General features: G+C 42.1%; 3 protein-coding genes across 4 annotated transcripts; all 3 read right to left on the reverse strand.

Moving 5' to 3' along the window:
* Positions 1-5,586, reverse strand: gimap4 (GTPase IMAP family member 4). Of its 2 annotated transcripts, XM_018756853.2 has the most exons (5): positions 5,495-5,585; positions 5,241-5,342; positions 3,320-4,051; positions 3,073-3,152; positions 1-2,364 (listed from the first exon to the last, which is right to left on the reverse strand). In XM_018756853.2, exons 1-4 carry the CDS (start codon positions 5,523-5,525, stop codon positions 3,112-3,114), a joined length of 906 nt encoding a protein of 301 aa, XP_018612369.1. In that variant the 5' UTR covers positions 5,526-5,585; the 3' UTR covers positions 1-2,364; positions 3,073-3,111. The 2 variants fall into 2 exon arrangements, with proteins under 2 accessions (XP_018612369.1, XP_018612370.1); XM_018756854.2 differs by lacking the exon at positions 5,241-5,342 and having other exon boundaries at positions 5,495-5,586.
* A 1,080-nt stretch (positions 5,587-6,666) lies between these two features.
* Positions 6,667-8,371, reverse strand: LOC108937075 (vicilin-like seed storage protein At2g18540). Its single transcript, XM_018756827.2, has 3 exons — positions 8,313-8,371; positions 6,875-7,844; positions 6,667-6,774 (listed from the first exon to the last, which is right to left on the reverse strand). The coding sequence occupies exons 2-3, from the start codon at positions 7,824-7,826 to the stop codon at positions 6,746-6,748; spliced, it is 981 nt and encodes a 326-aa protein (XP_018612343.1). The 5' UTR covers positions 7,827-7,844; positions 8,313-8,371; the 3' UTR covers positions 6,667-6,745.
* Positions 8,372-10,787: 2,416 nt separating this feature from the next.
* On the reverse strand, positions 10,788-11,470 carry LOC108937049 (trichohyalin-like). The gene is made up of 2 exons (XM_018756798.1): positions 11,465-11,470; positions 10,788-11,381 (listed from the first exon to the last, which is right to left on the reverse strand). Exon 2 carries the CDS (start codon positions 11,358-11,360, stop codon positions 10,788-10,790), a length of 573 nt encoding a protein of 190 aa, XP_018612314.1. The 5' UTR covers positions 11,361-11,381; positions 11,465-11,470.
* Positions 11,471-13,943: the final 2,473 nt, after the last annotated feature.

The following is a 13,943-nucleotide window of genomic DNA, read 5'->3' on the forward strand; positions in this document are numbered from 1 at the left end:
TTTTTCACAAGAAAGCAGAGTTTTGTCCTTTATGTGACGGCTGAAGGAGCAGGGGGGTGAATATGTGACCTCATCTCTGAGCGCTCAACCGTTAAACAGCATGCACTATGAAGCTCTTTTCACACCCTTTTAAAAATGGCATCCTTCTCAAATCCTTCATTTTTCTCTGGCACAGTGGACAATGCTCCTGTCTACTGTACCCCAACACATAAAAACAAAAAACAGCAATTATAAAATTTCTCTTTTAATCACACACCTCCTCCAATAAACTCCATAACCTCACCTGACCCTACAGAACAGGTGCTTCCATTACATGGTGCCCCATCCAGAATATATTATTTTTAAGTCTTGGAATGATAAACCTTTTACATTCTAAAGATGGTCAGAAAATCAAAACAAATACTTTACAAGCATTAGGAAATAAAAACACAAAACCACAAATAGACAACATGACAACAAAACTGAAGATCATCTCCACACAATCCCAACATGACGACGCTATTTAAAATAAAATAAGAAAAAAACACTTCTGGACTTAGTTGGGAAAAGGGCCACGTCTTACATGAAATATTCTAAGAAGGGCTTCCACTCCAGTGAAACAATACACCTACCTGCACACTGGAACAGGATGCAGACATACATTAAAAGGCATAACACACTTCATTCTGCCATTATTTGACATGTCCAGAAACTTTTGGGAAAATATTTGCTTTGATTGCCTGTGCTTTTCTATGACTCCTGCTGAAGCAGCACAGGGGAGGAAGCTAACAGCCGCACAGCAGGGGAGCAAGGTGTGAGCACAGCCAAATGAAATGACGAGTCGGCAGGCAGAGCTTCCCCTGGGAGTTTCTGTTACAACAGTTCAATTATTAAGCACCGTAAAAGCGCTCCCTCTGTCTTAGAAGGGAGGGGAGTGTTAGATAAATGAAGAAGTGCGGTGTAGAAATACAACCTCCTTGGCAGTACCAACATTCAGAGGGGAAAACAGTGTTTCTCTGAGTAACCTGCCACTACACCAAAAAACACGCCCAGAAATAGTTATACAGAATGAATGTAACAGTATATAAACATTGAAAGAAAACGCAGCAAATCAACAAAGAGCAGCAGCACAACGGCTCAACCACTCACTTCATTCAATACCGCATCTCATTAATCACCGTCATTGTTCTAATGACCGTGTTAGCGACCTTTACCTTTAAAATCAATTACATCTTCATACTCAAAAATGTTTAATCCCAGGAAACAAGCTAAAAATAAAACATAATACATTGTGATGAATAATAAATTCAAAGTCATGCAAGACTATCCCAGATGTCACAGAACCATGCCAAATAACAACTGTTGGTGTGACTCTGAGATCTTTGATACATTACTAACCTAATCCCAGACCTTTCCCTGCGTTTTCAGAGTGCTCTGCTCCACAAAAACATGGCTCATCTTCACATTTCGGGTTTACTACCCCCATTAAAGGACCCTAGCGTACACTGTGGGTGTAGAGTGCCCCCTTTTGGGGAAGTTACTGTGCAGAAAGGGAAGAAGAATAAGGAAGGTTTGTTAGGTTCTTAAGTACTTGGGCAGACAAACTCTACACTCCCTCCTACACATTATGTGTCCCCACACACACACACACACACACACACACAAAGCAGCTTTGAAAACCACTGAGATAAAGGCTGGAACTCAAACCCGATTCTAGTTACACACACAGAGCTTGTGTTTGTAGACCTGATTCCACAGGCTCAGTGACACCCAAATGGAACCTGAATCCCACCCACAACAATCCATTAACTTTGCCGTTCTACTTCTTTCAATTTTAGCATTCAATTATTGGGTGATTAAGTAATTAGCAGTAAAACGACCCAATGCCTCTCCAGCCACTTTGAGCAGATGGCTGGTATCATAGTCCTTCACATGACCAGAGAGGCTTGGTCAACAACCTGATGCTCTAACAAGCTTTTATGTTTAGGCCTCTTAACACTTAGTGCTAAATCTGTAGCTTCAAACAAAAAAATACCAGTCTCTGTGCCACTGCTCCTGGTTGACAAGGCTGGCCATTTAAATTCTGGTCCAGGTCGTTTTTTTTTGTCCAAATCGGCGCACCGTTTCATTAAACGGTTATCCAATTGCTTTGAAGCCAGCGCTCGTACGTAGATCACAGCTACATAACTGGTTAAGAACAAACATACTAGAGTTTCCTTCTCTAAAAACCATGCTAGAAATTAAAGGCGAAACAGGGAAATAAATAAAACAGAGCATTAGGACCACTGTTATAACTGCTGTAGCCCAGGTACTGGTTAACGGCCCCTTTTTGGTAATGTCTGGAAGCCGGGCTTCTCCGATGGTCGCACCATCAGGTTGAGGGCACTGAGAGAGAGAGAGATGGGGGAAGGGGGGAGAGATCTTGTTAATCTGCAGCCACACGGTCAATCAAGGTGTCACCTCTCAAAGCTTGGGGACCCATTCAAGCATAGCCATATTCTGAAAATCTTTTCCAAAGAATTTAGTGAGGCCAAAAAAATTGACATCTTTCCCAAACAAATATGCTGAGCTCACCTTGTTAAAACTCCTCCTTCCCTCCAACGAAGGGACTGACAGCAGACCAAGTCAATATGTAAATGTAATTCATTTATAAGTGTGTGTTTGACAGCTCTGGCATTTCTTTTGCTCACTGTTAAATCACAGTTTCTGCTACATTTTCTCTTCTTTCATTGTCCTCACTTACTGTTGCTTTGTATAATTCAAAAATGTCCTAGTGGTGGACTGATATCCCATCCAAGTTGTACCCTGTCTAGCATCTTATGCTTCTGGGATGCACTCCGGACTAATGTGTCCCAAACTGGATGGATGGATGGTAAATGATGGATGAAAGACTGAATGGATAAATTATAACTTATTTTAGCTTTGTTCATGTCATCTGTCACATTCTGCCATTCTTTGACACTGTTGACAATTAGGCTCCTCGAGAGTCTAGGTGACCATGAAGCTCAACAAAGTTATGTCCCTCTGTCGTGTCTTTCCATGAAAGATGTTAATCTCAAATTTTTAGAGCAAAAAACTGAAAAGAGTTCATACCTGGTGGAGGAAGGCTCTCTCTTGCTCAGAGTGATGCTACTAGTTAGTGCCGGCTGGGCATTCTTCTCCATTACTTGTCACTAAGGACCATAAAGGACCCAAAAAAAAAAAAAAAAAAAAAAAAAAAAAAAAATTCACCTGCATCACTTTTTGAAGTCTTCCCTGAAAATGTACTGTAAAGCACTTTGCTAATCTTGGCTTTGAAAATCATGGTTAAAAAAATGAATTTTATATTTCATCTACTTACTCTGTGAATTATCCAGCTCCATGGTTTTCATCGGCAGCGCACTGCAGTGCTGCTTAGGTCTGGCCCCCAAGTCTCGCTGCTCCAGGGGGATGCTGGGTGGCTTCCCATTTTTCACAATTTCAGCATTGTCCAAGACCTCGTAGATGCCACCCTCCTCAGCCACCATCTGCTCAACCTTCTCCATGAGGCGGGGCAGCTGGGGATGCTCCCCGAAGATGTGGTTGTTGATGACATAGTAGCGGTTTTGACAGCGCTCCACCACCCGCTGCAGATCACGGCCCTCACGGCGGATGTGGCGCTCGATGGGTATGTCCCGCTGCCCCGGGGCCAAGGTGAATACCACAATGGTGTGGTGCCAGACACGATCTCCAAACACCGCCAGGTTCTCTTCAGTGCGGATCCGGTCCGACTCGGTGAACATGCCCACGGGGATCACGAGGAGGAAGGCATGAGGCCCTGGTGAGCACATTGAAGGGGCACGCACCATCTCCTGTTGGTAGGCTACCGGAGTGACTTGGGAGGAGAACCAACCTGGAGTGTCCACCACCGTCACACGGCGCCCGGCCACCTCTGTCTCCCGCTTGACGCAGAACTCGGCTGCCCGCTCCAGATGGAACTCCTCCCGGCCCAAGATGGTGTTGCCCGTCAGGCTCTTTCCAGGCCATCTCCATCCCAGAAGAACCAGCCTGAGGTCCAATAGGGGTGTGGCATCTGGGTCAGGAGCCTCTTCACCTAGGGTCAAAATTCAAACACATCGTAAATTTCCTTCAAGCAACAAGACAGAAGAAAACTTCCTTTCTTGTGCATCAATTGCATCAGGATTAAATAACCTGGTTTTCAAAGCAGCTCTAGTAGTAGTAGTAGTTTTATAACAAAGACGTGAGCCAGAATACATACATACACACACACACACACATTTATATTTTAAGACTCCCGATAAATGTAGTGCATGCGTTTCATTACAGCGGCTGCATTACTGAGCAGCTCGGTCGGTTCCATTATCCACTGACATTCGTTTCCTCCACACACAGCTGGGTGGGAGATAAAATTACTCAAGTTGCTTCCGAGAACCAAAACACGGAAAACCTGCTGGTTAAAAGCCTGTTTCGTAAAACTCCTGGCCATGAAAGCAGCACCACCAACTCAGAATTAAGTGACAGATCATACTACGATTCTTTTATTAATACTCTGCCTGCTCGGCGCTTGCTAATAAAACCATGTTTTTACACTATTCTGTTCTTCATTTCAATTACTTGCCATTCTTATTATTCAGTTTGAGCAGTAAGGCAGAGGAAAGACAAGTGCTTTTGTGGAAAGTTATGTGACTGAAGTCATATGCCAGACTGATGCCCTTAGTTTGAACAACAGCAATTAATACACAACTCAACTGAAGATTACTACCAAGTAAAGTTTAGAGTCCACGGTAAACAATTTTTTTTTTTTTGGGACAATTAGGACGCAGGTCAATTTTTACGTGTGAATTAAAAAAGATTCCGCAACCGAGATTACTGTAAATCATTTTTTACATCTAATCCATGTGTGACTGCTGAGTCACAGACACGTCAGGGGGAAGCAAATGAGGAAAAGGGCGTTAAGCGAAACTTCCTCTCTGAGTCTGAGGCAATTTTAAGTCACTCCTGCGCTCCAGCAAGTCTCCACTATTCCATCTCTCCGAGCCTCCGATGAAAAACATTTGTTCACAATTCAAGTGAAATTAAATTAATAAAGGTTAAAAACAGGACGTGTGTGTGTGACAGTCACAGTGACAGAGTCAGAGCACGAGAGACCAGAGAGCGGGCCGCCGAGTTTGCCTCACCGAAGGAAAAAAACTTAAAGTTACTACTATTTTTTAAAGTTTTTAAATAAATACCTACTTTAACTAACCCAGTGTGTGGTTAGTGGGTGAAATAAGTCACTGTACCAGGAGGAAAAACTTCGCGCGTGCCGAACACACAACCCGTCCACTCCAGTCGTTTCTCAGCGCTGCCTGACGTCACTGACCGCGCGAGGAGAAACGTGTCTCCTGGGGGGTGACGGAGCAAGAATAAGAAAAGTAACAAGCGGTCGACAGTAGTCCAGCGCCTCAGAAACACAAAAACCGCGTAACAGCTCGAGTACAAGGTCCACGTGGCAGTCTAAGGACACACACACACACGCCCCGAGTCGCGAGCTCACCCGTAAAACGAGCCGGCTGCCCTGCTGCCATCTCCGCGCTGCCACCGCCTCGCGCTCTCTCCTCGAGGCGGATTTCCTGCTCATTTGGCAGCAGGTGGGATGTGCGGGATGCGCATGCGCAAGATCTCGGGGCGGGTGTGTCACAATCCGTAGGTAGTAAATACACAGCCGCGCCTTCAGAAAGTGTTCAGGCCGCGCCGCTTTTTCCCGCACTTTTGTTTCAGAATTTATTGAATCGTTTCTTTAATACTCCAAAATAAAAGTGTGACGTGAAAACAAGTCTTTATGATTTTTTTTTTCTCAAATTTATTAAATTCCTTGCTCAAGGGGACTGCAGAGCAGAGTAGACAGAATTTAAACCTCTGACCTTTGGCTCTGAACGCAGCAGCGACCACTGTGTGTAATTTCTGTTGTGATTTGTTCATATGAATGTAACTGTGATATTTGTACAATAAAAACAGTGATGACAGACTGTCATTTACAGTCTGACAATCCAAAGTCTAGTGCAGAAAGTGCATATAGTTCCATTCGATTGATTTTAATCACATTTTGAAAGTGCCCTGTGGTTTTATATTGTCAGACAGAAAAATAAAGTGGGCAATTGTATTTTGATTGCTGAGTGCCCTTTAGGTTATATCAGATGTGCCACTACATAAACTATGTACTTCCAGAAGGTTCTGTCCAACACTATTAACTGTAATTAAATCCCTCCAGCTGGTTGTCGGTCAACTTTTCTTCCTTTTTCTCATCCTCTAAGAAGGACCACACACACAGTCTGAAACTGCTTGTCCTAAGAGGGGATGTGGCAAACCGGAGCCTAACTCGGCAACACAGGGCGCAAGGATGGAGGGGGAGGGGACACACCCAGGACGGGACGCCAGTCCATCGCAGGCACCCCAAGCAGGACTCAAACCCCAGACCCGCCAGAGAGCAGGACCCAAGCAAACCCACTACACCACTGCATCCCTGTAAGAAGGACCAGTTTCCAGAAATTCCAACATTTTTTATGAGTCCAGTTTAAACATGACAAAAGGATGTGTCAAATGTATATTTGGATAATTTAATTTAGATTTACAGCACTTGAAAAGCCTAAGAAAACACACCAGCATGTAAATCCTTAGCTAGCAAACCAAAATGAGCAATTCAGTGCTAAATTCTAAGTCTTTGTTGGATTATGTTATAGTGTAATGTGTGCCATCATCTGCTGATGGTTATCTTCCATCTGATGTTGTACAAGTTTTCAGTTGTCCTTCAGCTATTCATCATGAATATGGAGAAATCTATAAAAAAGAGGAAGAAAAGAACAGTTGTGTTAACTGTGCATTTCACAACAGATGAAGACCTGTAGATGAAGACACATCATTTTCAAATCTCATGTACCTGTCTGCAGCTTTGGTTTGCTCATAGACAGCATCCTTATTTCCTCCTGATTCTTCTCAATCTCTTCTGGAGTTCGTGGTGGTCTGGTCCACAGCTTGGTGTTTGTGTCGTCCTCCTGTTCTTTCCATATCACTCCTATGATGTCCAGGATTGCTTTCTTGGTGTGCTCCATCCACGTGACTATGTCATCCACCTTTACTCCTTTCTTCTGCTCTGTCCCCTCCGTCCTCTGCTGTCCCACATACATCCGTCCCCATATCTCTCTCCTCATTGCAGCCACTGTTTTCTTCTCTTTCTCTATTTCCTCCCAGTTTTCTTCTATATTCGTTTCCATCACCACTTTCCTGTTGTTTCCCTCATTCTCCAGCCTGTCCACCTCCACCACCTCTCTCTCTTTTCTCTCTAACTCAGTACACTCGTCCTGCCTTTGGTCCTTCTTCTCCCTCCCTTTTTTCTCCACTTTCTCTGCCTTGGTTTCTTCCTCCCTACTCTTCCACTCCTTCCACTGTCCCTTCTCCTTGCCTTTTTTCTCCTTCACAGGAGTCTCCATCATTTTAACCAGGGCCATGGTAATTCTGATCTGCAACCCTCTCCCTTTATTATTCTGTTTACATGACTCCTCCTTTTCTTCAGTCTTTTCCTTCTCTTCCTGCCCCCCTATCATCTCCCCACCACCCTTCACCCCCTCCTTTAGCTGTTTTTCCAGCCATCTCCATGCTTCACTCTGTTCCCTCCCATCCATAGTGGTCTCCTCTTCAATCCCATTAATTTCTTCTTTTTGGAGCTTCCTCATGACTCTCTTAATTTTTTCTTCAGCCAGCTCTAGGATCAGCATCCTTTCTTGTCTGAGATGTTCTTCCCACTTTAATAACTCCTGCAGGAGCAACGCTTCCATTCTCTCCTCCAGATATTCCTTCCATTCCTCTTCAGGACTGATTTGTTCTTCTGCCATTTTTATCCAGACCCAACACTGAGAGTTCACAGAGCAGAACAGGTCATAATTATCATCGGTCACATCCTAAATTATTATGATTACTATGATTATCCTTATTTACTTACGAGCTCCACCTTATAGCTATACCAGAATGACTACATTTCTGTTTCTATTTTTGACTTTGCTAGTCTTGTTTATGGTAACTATGACAACAATCTTTTTCTGATGTCATGAAAGATTATGACATCAAGCTTGGTTAAGTATTACCATGCTCTGTGCAAAGTAAAACAAAATATACAGAGTAATAACATTACATTTGGCTAACTCTATCCTCTTACCTCTTCAGGTTCATTATGCTAGTAATTTACCGTTTCCTGTATTTAAAATCTGTCCAAAAATAAGTTTGCATTACACTGTGACTACATTTCACTGTTTATCACACATGTTGCATGGTGGCTAGACATCACCTTACAGTCCAAGGACCTGGGTTCATATCCCACTTACTGTATTATCCTTGTTGAAGCTGCTAACCCTGAACTGATACCTTTTTAAGCTGCTCTGGACAAAGATATCAGCTCAATAATAGCTACTAATAGCTATCATTTTTATGCTGATGATACTCAGGTAGCTTTCTCAGCACCCTGACTACATTGCTGATGTTATATACTGGATGACTCAACGCTTTGTGCTTATAAACTAATAAGTCTGAGGTCATGCTTCCTGGAAACTCATCATTTACACACAGAAAATGCTGTAACCATATTCACTTTCAGTCCACATGTCCAAGATCACTATTTGACACTGACTTAGTTTTGATCCACATGTGCAGAACATTGTTAAAACTATTTTTAGCCCGAGACACACTGCTTCACTCTATCCTGTGTTTTTTCCATTGTTGAAAAGCTAGTCAAGATACTCTCAAGAACTGACTACTCCGATGAACTTCTCACCAGAGCTTTGAAATCTATCTGAAACAGGTTCCAGTTCAGCTCCAAGACTCCTGACCAAGTCCTGTGCAAGTGACCACATCATACCTGTGTTAGAATCCCCATACTTTTAAGGGCCCGAGTTAACTTCCTCATGGTTCACTGTAAAGCTCTACATGGTGTGGCTCTAGTGCACCACTCAGACCTTACATCACTCTATAACACTGCAGTCTTCATTCACCTGACTGGTCACGCTCAGATTCCTCAATCTCACCTCCGTTCTATTGGACATCATTCAAGGAATTCCCTCCACGGAAATTTTGGGGAGTCTACTACTATGAGCACATTCAAATCAGGGTTGGAGACTTACAGGTTTAAAATTGCTGTCATAGAAAGGTACATACACCTTTTTTCATCTCCTTTCCCTCTTATCATTCATCTTATCATCTCAGTACTAAAGTTTTGTCATTTCTTAAATAGAATTATTACATGATGCTTGGTTTTAGTTCTAACCCAACTATCTACTTTGATGTAAAGGATTCTGAGAATCTGTTTTGAAGGTGTTAAATAAACTATTACTATTGTTGAGACCTTGGGCTTGGTAACTACAACTGCTCTGTGTATGAAGTCCAACTAAATATTCTGAAGCCACTTTTTGGCATGAACATTTAATTTGCCAAAACATTTCCTTCCCTCTATTCCTCTCTATTGGTTATCAGTGATTCAAAAAGGAAAACCTGCACATTCCCAATTATTTAAACCCTTATGCAGCTACTTGTTTGAATAACAAACTGTGCTTTAGAATCACACGGCCGCATCTAAGTCTTTCTCCTAATGTAATGCACACATTGTATTTCTTGTGAGACGTACATCACTTTGGAGAGAAGTGTCTGCTAAATTAATAAATGTAATGTAAATGCAATCAGTGTCAAGTAACCATTGCTTTACGGGATTGTGGAAAACCTTTATTACAGGTTACAAGTTTTTAAAGCATCAAATGCCTCTATAATTGCTTGCAAGGAACAAAAAAGAACAAGTCTCCTTTGGGATAAATAACAAGGCAGTTAGACTCCACAATTAAATATCTTTTAAAACACACAAGAGTTCAACCTTATTTCCCAAAGGTTTATGCATTAGATTTATTGCAGTTAAAGACTTGCGTATGTATACTTATGTATAGGCATGTGTACACACTACCCTTTCACATCTAAACAGAATGGAATAAAAAGGGACTGAATTTAACATTCCAAATAACTGCATTAAGTTATGTTGCAGTGAATTCATGTCATTAATGTTTCTCCCCTCACAGAATAACAGGAGTATTATTTAAACTCAGTGCACCCAAGTTCACCTTTGTCCGTTAGTTATTGTCTGTCCTTTTTGGTCCGTAAGTGTACCAAAGCCAGGGTAATGTCTCCAACCAAACACTAGTTATTACATTCTTATATCGGTACATAAAAGATCACTATATAAAATAATCATGTTTGAATATGGGAGACTTCAGTGGATTACATTTTTCCCGTAACGGGAATATACCCCCTTTTGTTCTATTTATATATTATTATTATATATTGATAATAAAAAATAAAAATATTAATAGAAAATGGACAGGTAAAAGGATATATAATGATAATATAAATAATGATATTATTTTATATCATTATATATCCTGTTCCCTATCCATTTTCTATTAATATTTTTACTTTCTATTAATATTTATTTTAACATATTGCATTCTAGTCAGAGGTTCAGTCCAAATTTTGCATATGGTGGCTCTGTCCCATTTCCACTTTTCCGCTTCCATTTGAATTGTCCACGACACTCAATCCACTGCTGAAGTGCTTAACTGATTAGTCCTGCATAACTGCTTCTGTGTGACACGTGCAATTTTCTCGAAGGCTGCAGTCCACCATCCTTAACGCTCCACTTCGGACCCGTCAAACCACACCGACAGCAATGCTGTGAGAAACTCGGTAACAAGTCCAATTAGTCTGCTAAATAATGGAAACAGCGGCAGCATCATCACCTGTACGTCTGCCTTACGACACTGTTTTTAACCACTTTTCTCCGGCCCGTTTGCCTCCATTTCTTCCTCCATCATCTCGTCCACTCTTTCCAACTCTGCTCTCTCCTCCTTTCTCCGATCCTTCATTTTCTTCTCCTTTGCAGGAGTCGTCTCCAGCATTTTGGCCAGAGCCTCCCTCACGCTGATCCTCATCCCCCTCCCATTGTTCTTCTTCCTCCTCGACTCCTGTACCATCCCCTCCTCCCGTCTCCACATCACCTGCTGGATTCCCTCTCCTCTCTGCTTTCTTTTCACATTCCTCGTTTCCACCTCAAAATCCCAGTCCTTCGCCTTCACGCCCTCCTCCAGCTGTTCCTGCAGCCATTTCCGTGCCTCTCTCTCTTCCCTCTCCTCCTCCATGGCCTCCTCTATGATCGCGTTCATCTCTTCCATCCTGAACTTCCTCATGGCCCTCTTGATCTTCTGCTCAACCAGCTCCAGGATCAACATCCTTTCTTGTCGGAGACGCTCTTCCATCTTTAGGGACTCCTGCAGAAGACGGGCCTCTAGCCTGTCCTCCAGGTACTCCTTCCATTTCATTCTGGTTTGTTCCTCTGCCATTTCACTCAAAATGCAGAGGTGCTGAAAAAAACAAATGCAAATTATTATTTTTTAATATTAATTGCCCCCCAACTTCCCCATCAGTACGTTGCCCTACGTCTCACCTTACACTACACTCTTTCCCTTCCTTTGGCACTCCGTGTCTCCCTTCTTTCTGCTGTAGAAACATTTTTGAAGGTTCATGACAACCACCACATGCCTTCTATATGTAAAATATGGAGTCAAAACGTATTTCGAGGCTTGATTAAAAAATTCTGGGTGTCTCCGAAATTTTAATTTGCATTAAAATAACATTATAAATATAGTTATATAGTTATGTTTATGACCCAACTCCTTTATCCAAAGGGAATAAACAAAGCATATTCTTCCTGGAGCTATTCAGATTAAATTCCCAACAAGAAGCACTTGATTCATCTCACTTTTTTTTTTTACCCGCACTACCGTGTCTTTTCCATTCATACTATAAAACCATGCTTGGTAAATATAAAAGCATTGTGCTCAAAGAACAGCAAAATATCATGCTCCTAATACTTATGAAATTACTAATTAAATTTAAAATTAAGTTTTGAAGGCACAGCTCATGATCTCAACATTTCTGCATCGTACAGAACATTTTCACTTAGTTTTGTGTTCTTAATATACACTCGCTGTCTATAACCTCTCGACCTAATGCCAGATATTAATTTATGCCTCACCTTTTACACCAGTGATATGTATGTATGTTGCAATAGTTTCCAGTGTGTCGAATTTTAATCACCTCCAGCTGTACTTACCCTCTCTACCTTCACACTATGTTTTCTGTTTATTACTTATATTTCCATTTGTTTATGGTAACTATGGCAACTTCTGTCAAATGTCATAACACATTGTGATGTCATGCTTGGTCATTACAGTGTTACTGCATATGAAATAAAACATTACTGTATTTTCATTAATGTTGTATGAAAATAATATACATACGCTGCATTATATTGCCATGTAATGCCTATTTCAAAAAGAACATTGTGCAAAATTATGTGTGAAAGGCTGAGAGATTTTCTTCTTTATTATGTGTTTCTTTTAGAAACATTTCGTAAGGTCACTGCATTGTTGAAAGGGAAATTACATTTACTTCTCTGGCAGATAGTTTTGTCCTGTACTGTAATACCATTATATGCATTGTTGAATCCAAGTCATTCATATTTAGTCTTTTTTGTTTCTAAAAAACATTGTTGTATTTATGCATTTGTGTGCCATTGCTGACAGAAATGTAAAGTGAGCAATGGATTCAAGATTCAAGAGTTTATTGTCATGTGTACAGTATACAGTTTGTCACACCATACAATGAAATTCTTTCTCTGTGAATCCTCCCAGCAGCCTATGACATAAATTATAAGGACATAAGGAAAGAAGAACACAAGGCGGAAATCACAAATTACAAAAATTACTATTGGTGCAAAAAAAAAAAAATCACAAATTTACAAAAATTACTACTAGTACAAAAATCCAAGAAACGAGGCTATATACGTATATAAAGTGTGCAGTGCACAACGTAAATATGGAAGTCGTACATGTGCGAAGTCCTGCAGAGATAGATTGGGTCTATTCGCGGTTGGGGGGGGGTGTGTATTTTTGTGTACGCAGGGTATGCGGAGGTAGTCTCTGGTCACTGATGATATTGGCGCCGTGGATGTGTATTGTGTGTAGGAGGGATGGGGGGTAGTTGACACCTCTCAGGCTCAGAGGGTAATCTGTGTCTGCCGTGATGGGTAGAGAGGCAGTGGATGGGTGTTGTTCACAAGCCTCATGGCTTGTGGGTAAAAACTGTTTTTCAACCTTGAGGTTCTGGCTCTAACACTCCTGTAGCATCTGCCTGATGGTAAGAGTGTGAAAAGACTGCTGGGGATGACTCTTGTCCTTGATGATGTTATTGGCTCTCTTAATGGTTCTGGCCTGGTATAGGCTCTCCAGTGATGGTAAGGACGTTTCAGAGATGGTTTGAGCAGCTTTCACCACTCGCCGTAGTGCCTTACGATCCTGTACTGCGCAGCTTCCAAACCACAGTGATAGATCTGGTGAGGATGCTCTCGATCGCACACCTGTAGAAGCTTCTGACGATTCGGCTTGGCGTGCCAAATTCCCTCAGCCTTCTCAAGAAATGCAGACGCTGATGTGATTTCTCGACCAGATGAGACCAGGTGAGATCTTCAGTAGTGTGAACACCCAGGAATCTGAAGCTGCTCACCCTCTCCACCAACGTCTCACCAGTATGCAGTGACGAGTGTTGCTCCCTCCTTCTCCGTGGATTGACTATCAACTCCTTTGTTTTGTTGACATTGAGGGAGAGACTGTTGTCATGGCACCACTTCACTAGGTCAGCACTTCCGTCCTGTCCTGTATGCCGACTCATCGCCTCCCGTTATCAGTCCAATGACTATTGTGTCATCAGCAAATCTGATGATGCTGGTGTTGTTCTGGGAGGCCACACAATCATGGGTGAAGAGTGCGTAGAGCATGGGGCTCAGCACGCAGCCCTGCGGAGTTCCTGTGTTTATGGTTATTGACCTAGATGTGTGATTCCCCATTCTAACGGACTGGGGTCTG

This window comes from Scleropages formosus, chromosome 9, assembly GCF_900964775.1.
Source record: "Scleropages formosus chromosome 9, fSclFor1.1, whole genome shotgun sequence".
NCBI lineage: Eukaryota > Metazoa > Chordata > Actinopteri > Osteoglossiformes > Osteoglossidae > Scleropages > Scleropages formosus.

What these genes read in the sequence shown, in the direction of transcription:
- gimap4 (XM_018756853.2), bottom strand. Translation starts at nt 5,525, where the DNA reads ATGGCAGCAGGGCAGCCGGCTCGTTTTACGG. An exon ending in GCAGCCGGCTCGTTTTACGG is followed by an intron (nt 5,343 to 5,494) that starts GTGAGCTCGCGA and finishes GTCACCCCCCAG; the next exon opens with GAGACACGTTTCTCCTCGCG. An exon ending in GCGCGAAGTTTTTCCTCCTG is followed by an intron (nt 4,052 to 5,240) that starts GTACAGTGACTT and finishes TTTTGACCCTAG; the next exon opens with GTGAAGAGGCTCCTGACCCA.
- LOC108937075 (XM_018756827.2), bottom strand. Translation starts at nt 7,826, where the DNA reads ATGGCAGAAGAACAAATCAGTCCTGAAGAGGAATGGAAGGAATATCTG. An exon ending in CAAACCAAAGCTGCAGACAG is followed by an intron (nt 6,775 to 6,874) that starts GTACATGAGATT and finishes TCTTTTTTATAG; the next exon opens with ATTTCTCCATATTCATGATG.
- LOC108937049 (XM_018756798.1), bottom strand. Translation starts at nt 11,360, where the DNA reads ATGGCAGAGGAACAAACCAGAATGAAATGGAAGGAGTACCTGGAGGAC.